This window comes from Sturnira hondurensis, unplaced genomic scaffold, assembly GCF_014824575.4.
Source record: "Sturnira hondurensis isolate 20B ecotype Veracruz unplaced genomic scaffold, ASM1482457v3 Scaffold0004338, whole genome shotgun sequence".
NCBI lineage: Eukaryota > Metazoa > Chordata > Mammalia > Chiroptera > Phyllostomidae > Sturnira > Sturnira hondurensis.
The window spans coordinates 3,969,891-3,989,350 of record NW_028076969.1 but is presented as its reverse complement, the minus strand read 5'-3'; the positions used below and the strand labels follow the sequence as shown (position 1 = coordinate 3,989,350).

Here is a 19,460-nt window from a genome sequence, read left to right as displayed (position 1 = left end):
GTACAGCACTGTTAAACCCCAAGGTCTTGCAATAGTGTAACATAGGTCTCCTTATAATAGGAATTTATAGAAGTTGGGGTGACTTAGGTATGGAAAAATGTCAGTGGGCAACATTATACTAGACAGTATATTTAGGTATATAGTGATCATAAAACTGTTATGCTAGAAACTCCCAGAAACTCAGTTCTTCCCGCAGATGCAGTAAGAATTGCAGATCTGCAAGTATATGAGCCTGCAAGCAGGGTTTATGGTGATATGTTCTCAGGGAAGAGAGGCCTTGTGAGGTTGGGGGTGGGGTGGTGAAAGACATAGGATCAAGGCCAAGAAGGGCAAGGGTGGCTACAGTATGGAGTGGCAAGTGCCTGGGTGGCCAGAGATCAGAGAGAGGGGGGTAGGGGAAGTCCTTTGTTCTGAGGTAGGGGAAGTCCTTACATAGTTGGCAGAGTGGGGTAAAGAGCTTACATATTGATTGACAGGTAATAGTGGTGCCAGCTTTCCCAGGGGGATGTGACTACCCAAACTTAGGTATGTGTGGTAATCTGGTAGCCCGCATCCTTATCTTGCTCCAGACCACATTTGTTCATCTTGTTGTAAAACAGATATGTGATTGGAGGCAGCTAATTGAAGACGTGATAGTTACCCAAAGTTATTTATGGGCTCTTTCTGTAAGCATCAGGGAATCCCTCCTAAAACATATAGTGTCCAGACGCAGGCAATTAACCAAAGTTGTTTTATGGGCTTCTTCTTTGAGCATTGTGGACCCTCTCCTGCCTTTCAGACCTCGAGGCAAAAGTACAGTTTCAAAGGCTTTCTTTACCAGAGAGTGGAAAAGATACATAAAACTTCAAGGACTGCCCTCCTCCTGTGCTATCATGCTGTTTCCTGTGATGTCGGAACACCTGGCCATATTATCAGACCAGGCTCGGGACTGCAGAGTTGGTGGATGAGACATGTCTCCCTCTTCCTCCCTGCCTTGGTTTACTATCTATTCTACCTAACACAACTACAAATATTTACCCATTGTTAAAATGTGCATAGTGATATCTTAGGCTCTGTGGAATTACGTGGAAGAACAAGATGAGATCTGTGCCATGAAGGAGTTTAGAACTAGTGGGAAGACAAATAGCCTTCCCCAGAGATAACTAGCAACTTAACACAGTATGTAAACATTCCTGGTTTCAATGGAGGGAAAGATCAACATGAAGTGGACATCTGGAGAAAGGGGTAAAAGGGATGTATTCCGGGCAGGGCGGGGGGAGGAAAAGCTGTAGGTAGGGAATATTGTGCTAGAGCCACTAAAAACGGGGGAAGTCATGATTTTCAGAAGGAGGGGGTAGAACTTGGGGTGATGATAGTGGAGGGCAGAACTTGGGGTGCATGTTAAGGAATGGTGAAAAACAAAATAATGTTCATTAGTTAAGGAACAGGGCATGTCACTCACTTTGGGTGAGTAGGCAAGAAGAGAAAAATGGATCTCCAACACTATATCATACAAGACTTCTTTAGGAATCCAATGAAACCTTGAGTCAAAGTTTCTTTTATTTTTAGGAAGGTCCACAGTACTTCAAAATGAATGTTCATCAAGACACACAAGGCAGTGCACTACATAAATGAATACTGCGATAACCTCCATTTTCAAAGTTAGTCTAAAATGAATATAGAGGAGAATACTTTTTAAAACTTTAATAAAAGAGCTTTCTTTCCCACAATTAGTTCTCGGGGATCAGAAGAAAATGGAAATCACCTTGTGTTATAATGTCTTTGAAATAAAAATAAATCAGTATTTTTTTTGCAACTTTGCAGTGTTTATCCGTGTGGAAGAAGAGCAACAAGATTGGGAGTTAAGTGGGCCCTAGACACAGGTGCAATAGCTGCGTGTGAATCCAAATAACAGGTTTTATTTCCTTAACAGGTAAGATATTTTACTCCAGTGGTTCCTAGCTGTGATTAAGTGCCAGAGCCCTGGACTGTATGAAAACCACAGATTTCTAGATCCTATCCCAGCCACTATTTTTAAATGCAAACACTTTTTTGTAAAAGACCGTCCATGTTCAAACTCCTGGTTGTGTCTTCGAATTCATTTCATGACATTAACAAGAAACAAATCCTGAGGTGTTCTAAGTGAAAATTACAGTGGCTGGAGAGGGAGACAAGGAGAGCAGTTAGCCTATTAGTAGCTGCAGATCAGCTCTGGCAAAAGGCCTCTTATATTCATGTATATCTGTTGAAATTTAGGATTACTTTCCAGGTGGCTATTTCCATAGTTATTACCACTTTCTTCCAATTATAGTCAACATTAAGTATTACTTTTATTAGTTTTAGGTATACAGCATAGTGGTTAGACATTTATATGATTTACGAAGTGATTTCCCCCATAAGTTCAGTACCCACCAGACACTATACGTCATTATTACAATATTATTGGCTATATTCTTTAGGCTGTGCTTTACATTTTTGTGACTATTTTGTAATTAACAATTTGTACTTCTTAGTGCCTTTCCCCTCTTCATCCACCCTTCCAACCCTCTTCCCATCTGGCAACCATCAGTTTGTTCTCTGTATCTATGAGTCTGTTTCTGTTTTGTTTGTTTGTTTATTTTGTTCTTTAAATTCCACATGTAAGTGAAATCATATGGTATTCATCTTTCTCTACTCAGTTCACTTAGCACAATACACTCTTGGTCCATCATGTTGTTGGAAATGGTTAAGATTTCATTCTTTCTTCTGACTAATGTTTCATTGAATATATGTACGACCATCTTTTTTTAGTATTTATTTGTATGGTTTATTATCTGTATACTCATAATAAATATTATTATGTTAACCTTAGTTTTGCTAACAAGAATAGCTTTTAGCAAAGGTGATCTATATTTTAAATAGCTACAATTTCCTCAATCTTTTCCATTATTTTAAATCTATCTCAACATAACATTTATTTTCAAAGCAAAGAAATACAGACCTAATCCAGTGAAGTACACTTCATGGTAAGCACAAATGAAGAAATCTGAGAGTTATAAACTCAAAATTCTTTTAAAAAGGGAACAGTCAGGGCATATTTTAAAAAACCAATTTATGTAGTTGATTTGCGGAAGGTTTATATAAATATAACACACTTAAAAAGGAGAAGTAAAGACAACAATAAACTTATTTCTATGCCCCCTCCAAAGAGACTTATTCAAATATGGGGATTTTCAATAATGGGCTGGAAAAAAAAGAAAAAGAAAAAGAAAAAATATTGGATGGAAAAGTTCACAGAAAGAGGTACTAATCAATCATCCAATGTAATTTTCTTCCCCTGAAACACAGCAACTTTAGATTGCTGTTCCTTTCACCTCCTGCTTGCTTTCCACAAAGGATGTGCTGTGGTTTGGGGCCCTCTGTGCATGCTTAATAAACTGAATCTTCAGCTGAGGTTCATTATGCTGAAAACCTGGGGTGTTGCTTTTTGGAGCTTGTTCTCTATAATTTCTTCTAGAAATTAGGTTTTAGATCCAGATAAAGAAGGAAAAAACACTGATTCAAACTCCCTCTCTTCCCTCCCTCCCTTCTTGGCTTGTTTTGATCATTTCTTAATCCTGATGGGTTTCTAGTATATTCTCTTTAGGGGACTCCTTTTGGGGGGATTTTTGTTTTACAACTGAAGAATGGCAATTAGTTTCCTACTTTTGTGTCCATCTGATTTTTCCAATGAAAAAGTCATCACCACTGTCACTATCCTCAGACATGGAGGACTGTTTGTAAAACTTTTCTTCTGTGCTGTCATCAAAATACTCTTCTTCTTCATGTAATTCTTCTCCATCACTGTTTTCACCAAGTGAGCTATTGGGTGCTTTCTTTCTTTCTTTCTTTCTTTTTTTTTTTTTTTGACAGAACAGTTTCATTTTGGGCTTAGCAGGTATCTTCCAGGGTTCAGAGGGAACCACAGAGTCCTTTTCAGAAGGCTTTGATGGAGAATTTGGAATGTCCACTGTTTGGGGTCCATGTTCCATCTTGGCTACTTTTTCTTTTGAACCACTTATTGGTTTCTTTGCCAACATTTTGGCTTGTCTTTTTGCTCACTGATAATAGCTCCTTCATGCTGTAATGTAATGGCGTCATCACTTGAACCTGAAGTGTCCTCGGAATAATTTTCTCCTGAAGCATTCCTTGATGGCTGAACTTCAGTATCGTTTTATCTTGAATCTATAAAGGCTTTGACAGCAGCTTTTAACACATCTTTTTTTTTTCTTCAGAAGAGGGTGTGTTGCCAATCTGGCAGTTGCTCTTTCAGCTGCAGTAGAACCAGGCTTTTTACAGATTTTTTCAAAATTGGTATCATCAAGGACTTCTGCCAAGATGGAGGCGTAGGCGGAAACACTGTGCCTTCTCCCACAGCCAAGTTTGAATACAACAAAGGTTTGGAGAACAAAGACGCAGCCAAAGAACAGAAAATTGAACTATACGAAAGTCCAACAACGACGGAACCATTCTACCGATGGGTAAGAGGGGTGGAGCCAGCAGTGGAGCAGGTTCGGGCAGGAAAGATCTCCCTGACCCCAGGCGCCCAGGCGTCCCGGGTAGCGTAGGGAGGACCCAGTGAGGGCTTGAGACGGCGGGAATGAGAAGTGAGACGGCGGGAATGAGAAGTGAGACGGCGGGAATGAGAAGTGAGACGGACCACACAGCCCCCAGCAACGAACCCAGCAGCGGTTGACGGAGGTCGCACATTCAAGAGCAGTGGAATGAATCGCGCAGCCCTCGGTGGCTGCAGGATGAAGCAAAGGGTGCCTGCCATTGTTTTCCTTTGGCCCCACCCCCACATATAGCGTCACAACCCAGCGACTGGGTCGCCCAGCCCTGGTGAACACCTAGGGCTTTGCCCCTTATACCTAACAGGTGTGAACAGACCAAAACATTATGGCTCAAGAAGAACTTGAAGCCCCAGAGCCAATAATTCTAAGTGACCAAGAGATAGCCAACCTTTCAGACGCATAATTCAAGACACTGGTAATCAGGATGCTCACAGAACTGGTTGATTTTAGCCACAAATTCGAGGAACATATGAAGGCTAAACTGATTGAAATGAAGGGAAATGCACAGGAAAGCAACAGTGATGGAAAGGAAACTGGGACTCAAATCAAGGGGATGGACCAGAAGGAAGAAAGAAATGACCAAGCAGGAAAAAGTGAAGTTACAAGAATTCAAAAAAAATGAGATGGATTAGGAACCTCCAGGACATCTTTAAATGTTCCAACATCCGAATTATAGGGATACCAGAAGGGGAAAAGAAACAGCCACGAGTGGAAAATTTATTTGAACAAATAATAAAGAAGAACTTCCCCAATCTGGCAAAGGAAACAGACTTCCAGGAAATCCAGGAAGCTCAGAGAATCCCAAAGAAGTTGGACCCAAGAAGGAACACACAAAGGCACGCCATAATTACACTAGCCAAGATTAAAATGAAGGAGAGAATCCTAAGAAGCAGCAAGAGATAAGGGGATAGTTACCTACAAAGGAGTTCCCATCAGACTGTCAGCTGATTTCTCAAAAGAGACTTTACAGGCAAGAAGGGGCTGCAAAGAAGTATTCCAAGTCATGAAATCCAAAGACCTACATCCAAGACTGCTATATCCAGCAGAGCTTTCATTTAGAATGGAAGGGCAGATAAAGTGCTTCTCAGATAAGGTCAAATTCAAGGAGTTCATCATCACTAAGTCCTTATTATATGAAATGTTAAAGGGACTTATCTAAGAAAAAGAAGATAAAAAATATGAACAGTGAAAGGACAGCAAACTCACAGTTACTAACAACCACACCTAAAACAAAAGCAAACCAAGAGGACAGCTAGATCAGGAGTGGAACCATAGAAATGAAGAACACATGGAGGGTTAGCAATAGGGGAGTGGGAGGAGGAGAAGGGGGAGAAGGCACAGAAAATAGCATAGACAGTAGGTAGAAAATAGATACGGGGGAGGGCAAGAATAGTAGGGGAAATGTAGAATCTAAAGCACTTGAGACACGTGGTCATAAACTAAAGGGGGGGAAGGGTGGGGGAAGGGGTGTGCAGGGTGGAGGGGAATGAAGGGGGGAATAGAACAACTGTAATGGTATAATCAATAAAATATATTTTAAAAATTGGTATCATCACCAAAAGCAGATTTTGTTACTAGATCAGGTTTCAATTCATTCATGGCATGAATTCTTTCAAGTAATCGTTGTGCCTGTCTTTGTTTTTTTTAACAGTGCATCTTCAGTACCCTTTTTTGACTTTAGTCTGCCAACACTCCTGACAAGTTTCTGGATAACCAGAACCCGGATTCTCTTCACTTGTTTTCTCATCTTGACAACCTCGTTATTGAGGTTCAGAGTCCCAGGTTGAGCCATGGCAGATGTAGGAAGAGGATCCTCTGCTGCTGGCACATGAACTCCATCATCATCTTCTTTATCCACTCATGCACCGATGGACATTAAGGCCGCATCCAAATCTTGGCTATTGTTAATAATGCTGCAATAACCACTCGGGTACATATATCCTTTCGAATTAGTGTTTTAGATATCTTCAGATAAATACCCAGAACTGGAATTATTGGGTCAAAATACAGTTCTATTTTTAATTTTTTGAGGACCCTCCATACTGTTTTCCATAATGGCTACACCAATTTGCCACAGTTATCCACTTATTAAGACATGAATTTTCCAGCCTCCTGTTCACAGCTAGTGCACAGGAGCAGACACTTTTCCTGGTGGACTCTGCTGAGCTTATCCCAGAACTAGCTCTGCTTCACCTTTTCCCACCAGCTTTATCTAAAGCTAATGTAAATCCTTTCAGAACAGCTTACATCTTTCTCCCACCCCACCATTTGCTGTATAACTTTGAAAACTTTGGGATAATGGGCATGTATGTTCTTTCTATCTAGCTGTGCTGGCTTGGACTTCATGTTGCAAAATTGGTCTTCTTTTTGGATAGCATTTTTGGCTCTATAAAAAAAAAAAGACTTTCAACTATGGAAGTTAAAACTTTTAACACCAGATTTCCCTTTGCTCACCATGATCTAGCTATACAACTTTGTGTTAAATTTCTCAAACACACCAAACTCTAACTCACCTTAGAATCTCTGCATAAGTTTTGTTTTCTATATGGGTCACTTTTCTCTCCCATCTTTGCATGTCTGGTTCCTTTCCAACATCCAGTTTCCGCTGACATGTCATTTCCTCAGACAGATACCACCTCAAAATAGCACTCTCCTTACTATGTCCTTCACCCCCTTATTTGTCGCTGTCACAACACTTGCAATCTCTAATTATTCGGTTTATTAAATAAACATTTCCCTCATTAGAATTTAAACTCCAGGAGGGCAAAGAAATGCCTCGCTTGTTCACCAACACTGCCTGGTGCATAGTAGTCACTAAATAACTGCTTGAATGCAGGACGGATGCTAGGAAGCCAACAGAAAACTGGCAAAGGAATTTCAATATACCAAGCTAGGAAACAGTTAACAAAATAATTAAGAAAATAAATGTGCAAAACTCCTTACACCTACAGGTGAATACAATGAAAATATTTAATGATGAGATGGATTTTACATATTTACGTCTCCTAACTTCAATTTTTTTTTTGTAAAATAGTAACAGTGGTAGTATCAAGCATTATGGGGTTTAAATGAAATATATAAAGCTACTAGTCTAGTGTCTGGTGCCAAAAAGGACTCTCAATATGGTTAACTAATCATTTACCCAATACAAAGCTTTCATTGAAGGCTCTTAAAATCTATAGAGTGAGAGATCTCACTCAAGTGCTCCTTTTTGATACTTTCACTCTTCTAATACCAAACTGTTCACAGTTTCTGTTTTCATCAAGATGTGCATTTCCTTACCATATTATCTGCCAATTCCCTTCCTAGAAAGCCATTCTATCAACTGCGTGCTCCTTCCTATAGTCTTGCCTTTAAACCCCACGCTCTCTATGAAGCTTTCCTTGGTATCGACACCACCACCATCTCACAAAATTTATTACGCTATCTTGGGTGCTACCTCCAGAATTTGGGCATACTTTTAATCTTCCATTTATTGTAACAAAATGTAAATTGTTTGTTATTGTAACAAAATGTACTTCCTCACAATTTGCCTCTTCCACTAGACATCGAGCTCTACTCTCCCACAATAGGAAAGAGTACGACTGGTTGCTGAAGCAAGACTGCGGGAACTGGGCTCCTTTCCCTAACAGTGACGTGGCTTTACGTGACGTCCCCCCACCCCCCCACCCCACCCCAATCTGTAAAATGGGAGTGATAACTTGCATACAATTGTTGTCTTGTAGCCCCTAAGATTACAACAAAGACTCTACCGGGCTGCCTAGCTGAGGAAGGAGGAGAAAATACGTTAATCGGCGATGCCCAGGAAGGTGAGACCACCAGTCCAACGGAGCAGGCGCGTCCCACTGCGCAAATGCACGCAGGAGGGGGTGGGGCACTTGCTTCCCAAGCCGTTTGTGTACTTCCGGGAACCAGCTCTGGCTGGGGACGCCGGTCGTCGCAGAGTTAACGTCATCACAGTGCGCTGCCACGTCTGCTCAGCTCCGCGGTAATGGAGGCTGAGGTTGAATGCTGACGGCTCTGGGGTCTGCATCTTGCTTTGGGTCTACCCTTGTGTCTGGCACTGACTCACAGTCTGAGGGTCTGGCAACTTGAAGCTTGATCATCTTTTTTCGTCTCTCTGGGCTGGGAGGCCTACGGACAAGCAGCTGGCCCAACACGGGGTTGGAATTCTCTTGCTTGTGGTCCGGTCTGTAAAGCTGCCGCCGCCTCCTAGGGATCCTGCCCCACCGGCCGGGCTTCTTTCATGCGTGAGTTTTATTGAGCTGCGGGGCTGTCCCTGTCCGTCTGTCCAGGCTCTGTTTCGATTCTCGCGGTGGCGTGGTGGGGACGGCTTGTCGTCTTTAGGGGCTAGTCTGTTAAAGCTTGTAGTCTCCCACCACCCACCTACCCCTACCCCATAATTTTGCCTCTTCCATCCCAGTGTTTTTTGCCTCACACTCTTCTTTCCGTTCGAGCAAGGACCAGCAAGCCCTACCTACATCCCGCGGTTTGAATGTTTTGTCTCACCTGACATTTGTTAGTTTACTGTCGAAAGCTGTAAGAATGGGGAACATCGATCAGTTTGCAGTACCATTTCGAAAGCCACGGTTTTTTGTTTGTTCATTTTTACAGGGTGTCATTCTTCAGTTTTTAAGTTGTATTAGGAAACAGATTTTGTTATCCATACGGGAGGAGCCATGGTTTTGCCAGATTGTTGCAGGCATTTTCTTTTCAGCGAGAGTCTTCAACTGTGACTTACATTTGAATCCTTCTGTTTCAGCAATTTGTAAATGATTTTACATAAGTTTTTCTGAAGTGGGCATCCACTGAAGTTCCTTCCACTGTTTTCACTCAAACATATGGAGATACCACTTGAACCGTTTTACAGAGTTAAAAGAGTCTACTAGTATACTTCCATTCATCACTGTCAGTCCTGGCAACAACCCCTGTAGGAGGGGGAACACGTTGATGTTGTTGTTTTACTGATAAAGAAACTGAGAGGTTAAAGGCCTAGTTAAAGTCGGATAACATGTGACACATCTCATCTCAGAACCAGATCCCTTGATAACAAGACCTAATGTTTTGGGCAGCGCTGATTCTCCTGTATTTCAAGCGGCTTACTGTGACATGTTACATTTGAATTGGAAGTGTTTATATTAGGTGTTTCTTGTGAACTTCTACCTGATTATAATGTTTCATGTGCTATGACTCAACTGACAAAAGATGCAAATTGTGACTTCCCTAATGCTGAACAGACTTTAGATCAGAAGAACTTAAGCTTCTGACCTGACCCATTAGAATTTGAGTAGTCATTTCCATAGAATAAAGTAGGTAATAGACACTGAGAGCATGTTTGAAAATCTGATTTTACAAGTCCTGGTCACTCAGTTTTTCTGGTTGTTTTGTCACATTTCCTAGTTGAAAAATAGTAAACTGATAACATTTTTTTTGTTATTGTTCAGAGTTGAAACAGGTTGACAGCCATTAACCTGGGTTGCAACTATAGGTGGCACTGGAAGCAGACTGGTTCCTGGACATGCCCGGTGGAAGGAGGGGCCCTAGTCGGCAGCAGCTAAGCCGTTCAGCTTTACCTTCTTTACAGACTTTGGTTGGTGGGGGCTGTGGCAATGGAACAGGCCTGAGAAACAGGTAAAGAAGAAATAAGATTATGTATAATTTATAATATCCTATGATCAGTAAATGTAACATGAAAGTCATGCTACTCAGGTATTTGTTTGTGAAGATTATTTCTTGACACTGAAGTAGAAATCCTGCTTTGAAAACCGAAATCTCAGTATTTCAGAATACTTGGGAGGTAGGTAGTTGTGATATGGGGCCCACAGAGTCAAAGTAGCCCAGTCCTTACTCGTGGTTGATAATCCAGTTTCTAGTCATCATCTTTTTAGCTATTAAAAGGAAAGAGGAGTGAATCAAAGTACAAGGCAAATGTGATAGTGTAACGACTTACTAGCATTTTTTTGAAGGGCAAATTAAAATGGACAGTTTACATGAGATTCTAAAATTATAAGTCAGCTATCAAGGGTCTTGTAATTTTCAGTTTTTTGAAGAAAATAATTTTTAAACTGTCATCCGTAACCTAAACGTGTTAAGAATCGTGTCATGTTGTATGAGAATTAAATTGATTTTGTTAATAGAAATTTATCTGTTTTCTAATTTCAAAATTTAGGAAGAATTACTTCTTTTTTTAAAAAAAATATTTTATTTATCTTTAGAGGGGAAGGGAAGGAGAGAGGAAGGAAACATCAATGTATGGTTGCTTCTGTTGCATCCCCTGCAGGGAACTGACCCCTGCCGGAAACTGGCCTGCAACCCAAGCATGTGCCCTGACTGGGAATCGAAGGCGATTGTCTGGTTCACAGGCTTGTGCTCAATCCACTGAGCTACACCAGCCAGGGCAGAATTACTTCTTATTTAGGATAACTCGCTTCATGAGTTTTAATCATGTAACATTGGAAAGAGATGACTTTTACTTGGTCAAAATAATATTTGCCAGATAATTTCTGCTTCTTCCCTGCATAGAGTTTTCTCTTACTTTTATTCTAATTTTCAAATCTGGTAATCAGTATTACTGCTGTCTTTTCAGGCCCTCCTGATGTTATTTATGCACTTCTTTCTTCCTGGCCTGTTCTCCCTCTTTCTTTCTGACTTTCTAACATAAGTTGTACTTAGTCTTCCAAATCACTTCTGATTTTGTCATTTCACTGGGGGTCTCCCTGAAATTCCAGTTTGGAAGGATTTTTCTAGTCCAATTCTCATACTGATTTTAAATTGAAATTTTGTTTATGTATACAGATTGCTTATAATTCATTCTAGAGTATTATTTTTTACTCTGTTCTTTGGATTTTCATACTTTAAATTTTACTTTTTTAAAGATTTTATTTTTAGAGAGAGGGGAAGAGAAGAGAGAAAGGGAGAGAAACATCAATCAGTTGCCTCTTGCAGGCCCCCAGCTGGTAACCTGGCCCACAGCCCAGGCACATGCCCTGACTGGGGATGGAACAGGGATTGAACTGGTGACCTTTTGGTTCACAGGCTGGTGCTCAGTCTACTGAGCCACACCAGCCAGGGCTGGATTTTCATACTTTAAAAACAGTGATACTCTCTGTATCATAGAATAATGTTGAAAATAAATGAAATGGTAACTTGCAGTAACTTTTTAAAACTTTACTCTAATTTTCAAAAATTTCTACAAATAACATGTATTATATTTTTAAAAATAAAGAAAAATAAAAAGAATGAGAACATGTGAAAATGCTTTTGAAGGAACCTAGTATCTATCATGAATATAGAGCTAAAGGATGTTTCCTATTGGTAATACATGCCTTAATTTTACTAATACATACTGACCGTCAACTTAGTGATTCAATACTTTCAAATTACAGTAAAAAATAGTAGCTGTATGTAGCTGGGATTTTTAGATAGCTAAAAAAGTCTAGCTTTGTTTCTGTGTAAACTCCAGCTGTTCTTTGTTTATTTTCTTCTAATTGGGCTTTGATGATTCCCTAGATAATTATGTTCTCAAATTGTCCCACTCCCTCCTTCAGCGTGTCAGGGGCTGCTGTAGGAGTGCTTAAAAGGAAGAAAGTGACAGTCCTAGCAGTCTAGGCATCAGGTTTCCTAGTTCTCCTATGTGTTTTAAATATTGGGATACCAAGTACCATGTATTTTGGAGAGGTAAAATGGAGTGTTCTGCTATTTAAAAAGAGCTGAAAATCACATTCCTAGATGATTATGCTTGTACTTAGTCTGCAAGTAGAATACTGGGAAAAACTAGGAACATTTGGAAATCGCGTCTGCTCTTGGGTGGGTTTAGCTATGATCATGTATTCTTTTCTCTGCCTTTTTCATAGCTCCTTTTTCCTGGCTTTCAAGGTTCCAGCCATGGTTGCCTTGATTTACCATTCTCCACCCACGGTTCTCCTTTAACTTATGTTTCTTTATCTGGTACAGCAGAGAGAAAAGCATTTTTCGATAGATTAAAATAAAGTGAAAGATCATAATTGTTCATGGTTTGAAAAGTCACTTATTGAGTGATTATTTTGTGACAGTTTTATCTAGAGAGCTTATTTTAGGAGAAGATGATACCATATTTTGATGGGAAAGAAGGCATGTGAAAAACAGGGATAAAAGCCTGTGGTAGATGGCCTAGAATGTAGTCAGGAAGGATGTATACAAAGAAAGACAGGGTCCAGATGGGAAGAATGCTCATCTGGATTGTCTAGAGTACTGAAGAGAAGAACAGATAATTGTGTAAGTGTGCTATAATGTTGGATATCTTTGATTCTGCAAGACAGGTCAGCTGGGGAAGAGAGCATTTGCCTTTGGTAGGTATTTATGGCATGATTGAGGAAGTTAAACTTGAGAATGTCAAAGAGCTAGTCTGTCTGGTGATAGAGTCAAGAATGAAATCTATAGTTCCCTGTCCTGTTTTCTACCTATGGCAGGATGTCAAACTCATTTTCACCGGGGCCACATCAGCCTCGAGGTTGCTTTCAAAGGACTGTATAAATGTAACTGGTCCTTAACAGTTAAGTGAGAGCTCGGTGCTGCTGATGGGTGGAAACAGGGTGCTGGGTCAGATTAAACAAGGTGGAGGGCTGGGTTGGGCCCTCGGGCCTTGTGTTTGCCACCTGTAACCTATGGGGAACGGGGATTTGTTCTTGGGACAGTGTGCTCAGGTGATTGCCTTCTAAAGGAAGAGGATATACTGTGAGTTTCTGAATTTCCTAGAGAGCTTTTAGTTGAGGGAGAATCTTACTTGAGTAAGAGTGGTGTTTCGTTGCTTTGCCCCTTGCAGGTGCTTTGTTAATAATATTGCCTGCGCATGTCCAAATGATTGCTGCTTTATCCCTTCTTATTCCTTTGAAGTCTCCTTGCTTTATCCATTTACGTAGCTAAATTCTGTTGATTGCTGTCTCCATAAAAGCCAGTCTCGGACCTATTAGGTTAATTCTTTTCTGCACACAAACTTTATATGCAAGGACAAAGCAGATGTTCAGCATAAACCACATTGTTTGCACAAATGCTATAGGCCTAGTGAACCACTCAATATTTTAGTGAAACTTTTATATCAGTAAGGGGACCTTTTACCAGTCAAGTTCCCAGATGCCAGCTTTAAAAGCAGGTGGTTCTAAGGATGGCTGTGCTGTCCTTTTGGGGAGTCTGGAAATATTTGTACTCATAGGCAGAGAGTCCCTCCATGGCCAGCCCCCAATAAAAACTCTTGAGTGCTGAGTTTTAACTCTTGAGACACTCTTGAGTGTCTACCTCCTGGTAGACAGCACTGAATGCATATTGTCACAAGTAGTTGCTGAGTGTTAAGTGCATCCCGTATGATTCCATTGAGAAAGGACTCTTGGAAGTTTGTACCTGTTTTTCCCCAGACTTTGCCCCATGTACCTTTTCTTTCTGCTGATTTGCATTTGTATCCTTTTGATGTAATCTTAGCTGTAAATGCAACTATATACAGAGTCCTATGAACCCTCCTAGCAAATCATCAAGCCTGGGCTTGGTCTTGGGAACTGCAACACAGTTGAAAAGATAATACTCAGTGTTAACATTGAGAAGAGTTCTTCAAAGAGAATCCGTACCAACCCTTGTGTTATAGACGAAGAAACTGAGGCTCAGAGATATAGTTACTTTCTCAAAGACCACAGCTGGTAGTGGAAAATCTGGGGTAACTGTCCCACATTGTATCTCAAATATTTGTGTCATTTTGCTTTTCTTGAATCTATTTTTATATTCTTTTAGGGGAATAATGCTTTTATTTTTTCTAAATAATACCCCTGTAATTTTATTGACCGAGTCTGTTTAGGTTAGCTCTTGGCTTTTTCGGGGAGGAGGGGTGAAGAACTTTGGTCATATCCCCTCTCAAGTTTTCAATTTTTTCCTTATTTTCTTTTTCCTGCTGATACTGTCGATCACTTTATTTGACCTTTGTCTCTTTGTCTTCTGGCTTGAAGTGTAACAGCCAAGGTGTATAGAATATCACAAGTGTAGATCTTTTGTACTTTGTTTTGAATATCTTGAGCCCCAGCATTTTACTGACTTGGTTAACAGCAAAAGCACATTAGTCTTCTCTTGGAAAAAAATTCTGTAAGAACCTTTTTAACCTTTAAATTATAAATAATTTAGCATGCTTTCCCCCTTTGATATAGTTTTGACTGAAGAGGAATTCAGATTTCTATTTGATTTACAGTAGAGACTCCTAATCGTGTAACTTCTCCTCAGAATTCTTTATTTCCATCTCTTGTGATTAACTGGAGTGAAGGAATAGATTGGCTGCTGGTGTTAATCACCTTCATTCAAGTCCACCGACTTGTGCGACTCCAGAGGGCACCTTCGTGTTGTGTTTTGTGTGAATGAGGTCTCTAGGAATGGTGCGGTGCTGGGGCCCAGCTCCCAGAACAGATCAGATGGCCGTGTGTTCGTGATTGGTTTATGATTGTGCAGGTGAGGTGGTAAAACTTTACTGGTATATCATCACCTGCTCCTTGATAAGCTTGTTTCATTAGAGTACACTCTGGGGATGAGTGGAAGGAATTTTTATAATTATTTCTGACCCTCTCACTCCCCAATCCATGTTCTCATCATCTTGCTCCTCTGCTTTTCTGCCGTGGTGCTCTTAACTGTTCAGAATGAGCAGAGTTCATGTCCCCGTGAGTCACATAAAGTTCTGTGAATTTCACACACTAATGCTAGAATTCTGTATTTGGAACTCTTAGAGCTGAATGGTAATGCTAATATTGTACCTTCCCTAGAGTCTTCTTTGAAAATACCCAAATGACCCCTCTTTTCTGTGTTCTGTAAGCAATAGTAGACTCTTAGAGCTCTGTAACTGTTCCCAGGTGTATATATAATGGGAAATTTTATCATTTTAGGTGGCCAGCTATTTCTGGCCTGAAGAACAGCTTGGAAAAATAATAACCAGGAGATAGGGATTAAAACCTGCTTATTTTAATTCATGTTTTTAAGAGATCACCCTCTTTTTCATGACTGTATTTGTCTTCTTTCTTCTCAACCTGAAGGTATATATTTACAGTGATCTAGGAAAAGTATCTCCATGGTCTGATATACAAGACATAGATATATACAAACAATTATATAGTAGTATGAAAAGTGCAATGTTAAAGGCATGTGTTGTGTGCCACTGAGTCAGCTCCAACTCCTGGTGAGCCTATGAATTAGCGATGTTCACAATGCCCTGTACTCAACAATGCATTGTAGACCGGTGCCTTTGGCTTCTTGTATGGGGTCAGTCCATCTTACCCGTGGTCTTTGCCTTTTTCTTGCTGCCTTCTATTTTCCCAGCATAAAGGCATAGTTGAGATATAATGGTGATGCAGAGGAGAGCTGAATCAGTTTTGATTGATTGAGTGAATCAGTTCTGATTGAGTAAATCATAGAGTGAGCTTTATAGAAGACATGCTTGATCATTTTAAAAGTCTTGAAGGATTGTGTCAGTAAATGTGTATGTGAGGGGTTAAAGAGGGTGTTTTTGGAGATGAGGCTAGACTGATAAGCTTCATAGGATGTACTAAAACTTTTTATAGTATCCTGTTGGCAGTCCAGAGGCATTAAAGGGGCTACTTAAGAGAGTAACACTTTAGAAAGCTCTCTGCAGGAAGGTTGGGGGAGTTGATGAAAGTGAAGTAGTTTAGATGAAAAATAGTAATTGCTTGAACTAAAGCAGTAGGATTTAAAGAGAAGGAACAGTTTGGGAAAAGTTTTATAAAGTGGAATACATAAGATTTAGGAGTGATTGGGTGTGAGAGGCAGAAGGAAAGTGTGACTCTCAGATTTCTGATTTGGGCAACTAACTGGGTAAGCCATGAACTAGGGTCAGGACTACAGGAGGAGGAACACAGAGATGTTCAGTAGACAGATTCATAACATGAGTCTAAAATTCAGCAGTGAGCTCTGTGGAGAAAAATTTTTGTTTTCAGCATATAGGGGATAATGGAAGCCATGGCCACATAATGTTATAGGACACCGAGACTGTGTGTGTGGAGGGAGAAGACAAGGGCCCAAGATTCTAGGGTAGAGTTTTCGGGAAAGCAAACAGTTAAAGCGTAGGTGGAGAGGAAGGCAGGGGCTCTTTATGCTGTGTGACCCTGAGGAGTAGTCACTATTTGAGCTAACCCAAGTTTTCTCTTTCAGGAATGGTAGTGCTATTGGCCTTCCGGTCCCACCTATCACAGCCTTAATCACCCCAGGTCCTGTCCGTCATTGCCAAATTCCTGATTTGCCTGTGGATGGGAGTCTGCTTTTTGAATTTCTCTTTTTCATTTACCTGCTGGTTGCACTGTTCATTCAGTACATCAACATCTATAAAACAGTGTGGTGGTACCCTTATAATCATCCTGCGTCTTGTACTTCATTGGTAAGTCTTAATTGGCCTTTAAGTTCTTCATGTTACTCAGCCAAGAAACTAGTTGGAAAAACCTGTGTATAGAAATTATTTTTCTTAATAATTTTTCTTCTAATAAAATGTTTTTCTTTTAGACCACAGATTACTTTCAGAACTATAATGTTGTAAGATTGTTAAAATAGAAAATATCCTGCTTTGGAACATGACTGAAGGAAGTAAAAACATAAATTAAAATGCAGAAAACACTTAAATAATTTATTATAATATCATGGGAAGATTTTGATACTAACTTTCTCTATACCACGTTATTTATATTTGTTGGAAATTGAAGGTGACAATATGATTAAATTCTAGGAGCTCTTTTAATGGCTGTACTAGAATAATGGAAGCTTCTATAAAAAATATATCCAAAATTTGTATAATGCTTCAAACACACAGCATTCTGAGGCAGTCATCCTAGTTGGTAGGAGCAGCATACATGCCGTGTGGTCAGTAGGGCCCAGACTAATGCTGATGACTGTCGTCCAGCGTGGGGCCTTCACGGTGGCTGTGGTTCATCGCTGTCAACAAGAAAGGGTAGATAGCAACGGGAGTATAAAGGAGAGATTTTTTGCATGTGTCCTGCAGGGGAGGCTGGAAAACAGTCCCTTTACTGAGTTCATCGTTACTCTGAATAAAATTGGGTTCTGTTACAAAAGTAAAGTTGAGACAAGAACTAGCTGTCTCTGCTACAGTACATCACAATATATTGTAGGTTTCTTCTGCTTTTTTTCCAGTTATTTAGGGGGGCTGTGATGATCTTGATGCAGGGAATGTTCTCCATAGAAGGACTTGTAAAATAATGGTAAGGCTAGTCAGGTGACTTGACGTATAAGTGGTTGGTGCTGGCAGATCTGGGTGGGTGGTGGCAATACACGCTCTGTAAGACAGAAGGCTATTGTCCTGGGTAGTTTATGTATCTGTGATTTGTAAATGATCAGAAGACCTCCCTGGCCTGGTGAATGTATAAAGGAAATGCAGACCAAAATCTTTACGATAGTATGAGAAGGGAATAAACATTAAAAAAAAATATATATGTATGTATGTGTGTGTATATATATATATATATTTGTATCACTTGGTTGTTTCTGAATTCAGTATTAAGAATTTTCTTTCTGTATTGATCAATATTAGGTGAAGAGAATTTCATTTTCTTTATTTAAAAATTGTAATGATTTAGTGCCAAATTATATCCTTTATTTTTAATAGTCTTTTTCCCACCTGAAGTTTGACTTTACTGAGTGTAGAAACTGTGCTTCATCCATCCTTTTTTGGCCACAGAGTTATGGAATGAAGAGTTTGAATTGGATGATCTTTAGGCTTCTCCCAGTTATGTAGCTCTATAAATACTTCACTATCTTAACAGTGATGTTAGCAGACACTTACTGTGTTCTTTGCAAGTATTAGCTCGTTTACTCTTTTGAAAACAGGTAGGTACTACTGTATGACTCCCATTTTATAAATGAGTTATATGAGACCTAGAAATTATGAAACTGGCTCAAACTCACATAGTGACATGGTGAGCACTCAAATTCAACACGTCTGCTATGCTTGACTTCCTGTATTTATTCTGTATTTACTCCTTAAGTACACTGTACAAGTTCTACTTTGACTGATATCCTATGAAAACTTATTACTTGTTGAATTTTCAAACTAATTGAAGAGCTTTTCTCCCAGTCGTCATTTCTGATGAGTTTTAAAAAGTCTCCTACAGTTGTTGCCTGGAAGCAGGGAGCCAGTGTCCCTGTGAGTCACAAAGCTGCCGCCGCAGCCCCGACCCTAGAACTCTGCCTCCTTTGCTCCGATGCGAACCACCCAAAATGGGCACCTTTCACTTGCCCATCTCCCCACTGTACTCAGCTCTGAATTCAGGTTTTGTGTGATACCTGTTTGACAGAAGCTAAATCAAATGTAGAATTTCAGTTGCAGGAAAGTCTGGAATGTAGTTTTCAGCCTCCCAGTCTTTGCAGTAGAGATGCGGGCACACTCGAGGAGGTTATTATGTGGCCTGGCTTACTTACCCATCACATATGATCCTTGCTCACACAAAGCTTAAAATTTAATTGTGGAGCTAAGAGTAACATGTGGATAGTAAGAGAGATTTCAGCCCGTGAATCTGAAAGGGGCCTGAGTCAGTGAGCTGTTCAAAGATAAAAGGGCTGCCAGAGACCTAGTTAATTCCTGTCGCTGAAGGTGTTCAAGCATGGCAGGTGGCAGCCTGGCAGGGATTTCTAGAAGGGGCACCATGCCACAATGAAAAATTTGTCACATTTATGTATTAGGTTTTTCTTTTTCCATTTCAAGATCTTAATAATTATCCAAAAGAAAATATGGACACCTAAATATGTGAAGGATCATTCTAGCTATCAAGAAATTAGCTAAATGAGTTCTAACCCTAAGAAAACTATGAGTAGTATAGTAAATTATTCAGAATTGTCAGGAGTGGGGGGCTCTGATTAAACAAATATTCTGGTTTA

General features: G+C 40.1%; 1 protein-coding gene and 1 pseudogene across 1 annotated transcript in view; one reads left to right on the top strand and one right to left on the bottom strand.

Moving 5' to 3' along the window:
* Positions 1-3,268: 3,268 nt before the first annotated feature.
* On the bottom strand, positions 3,269-6,399 carry LOC118986604 (serum response factor-binding protein 1-like; annotated as a pseudogene).
* Positions 6,400-8,506: 2,107 nt separating this feature from the next.
* TMEM39A (transmembrane protein 39A) overlaps positions 8,507-19,460 on the top strand; it is a 30,944-nt gene continuing 19,990 nt past the window's right edge. Inside the window, exons 1-3 of the mRNA XM_037045555.1 lie at positions 8,507-8,821; positions 10,016-10,202; positions 16,734-16,956. Of these exons, the coding sequence (XP_036901450.1) occupies positions 10,090-10,202; positions 16,734-16,956 (336 nt within the window). The 5' untranslated portion in view covers positions 8,507-8,821; positions 10,016-10,089. The remainder of the gene's footprint in view (positions 8,822-10,015; positions 10,203-16,733; positions 16,957-19,460) is intronic.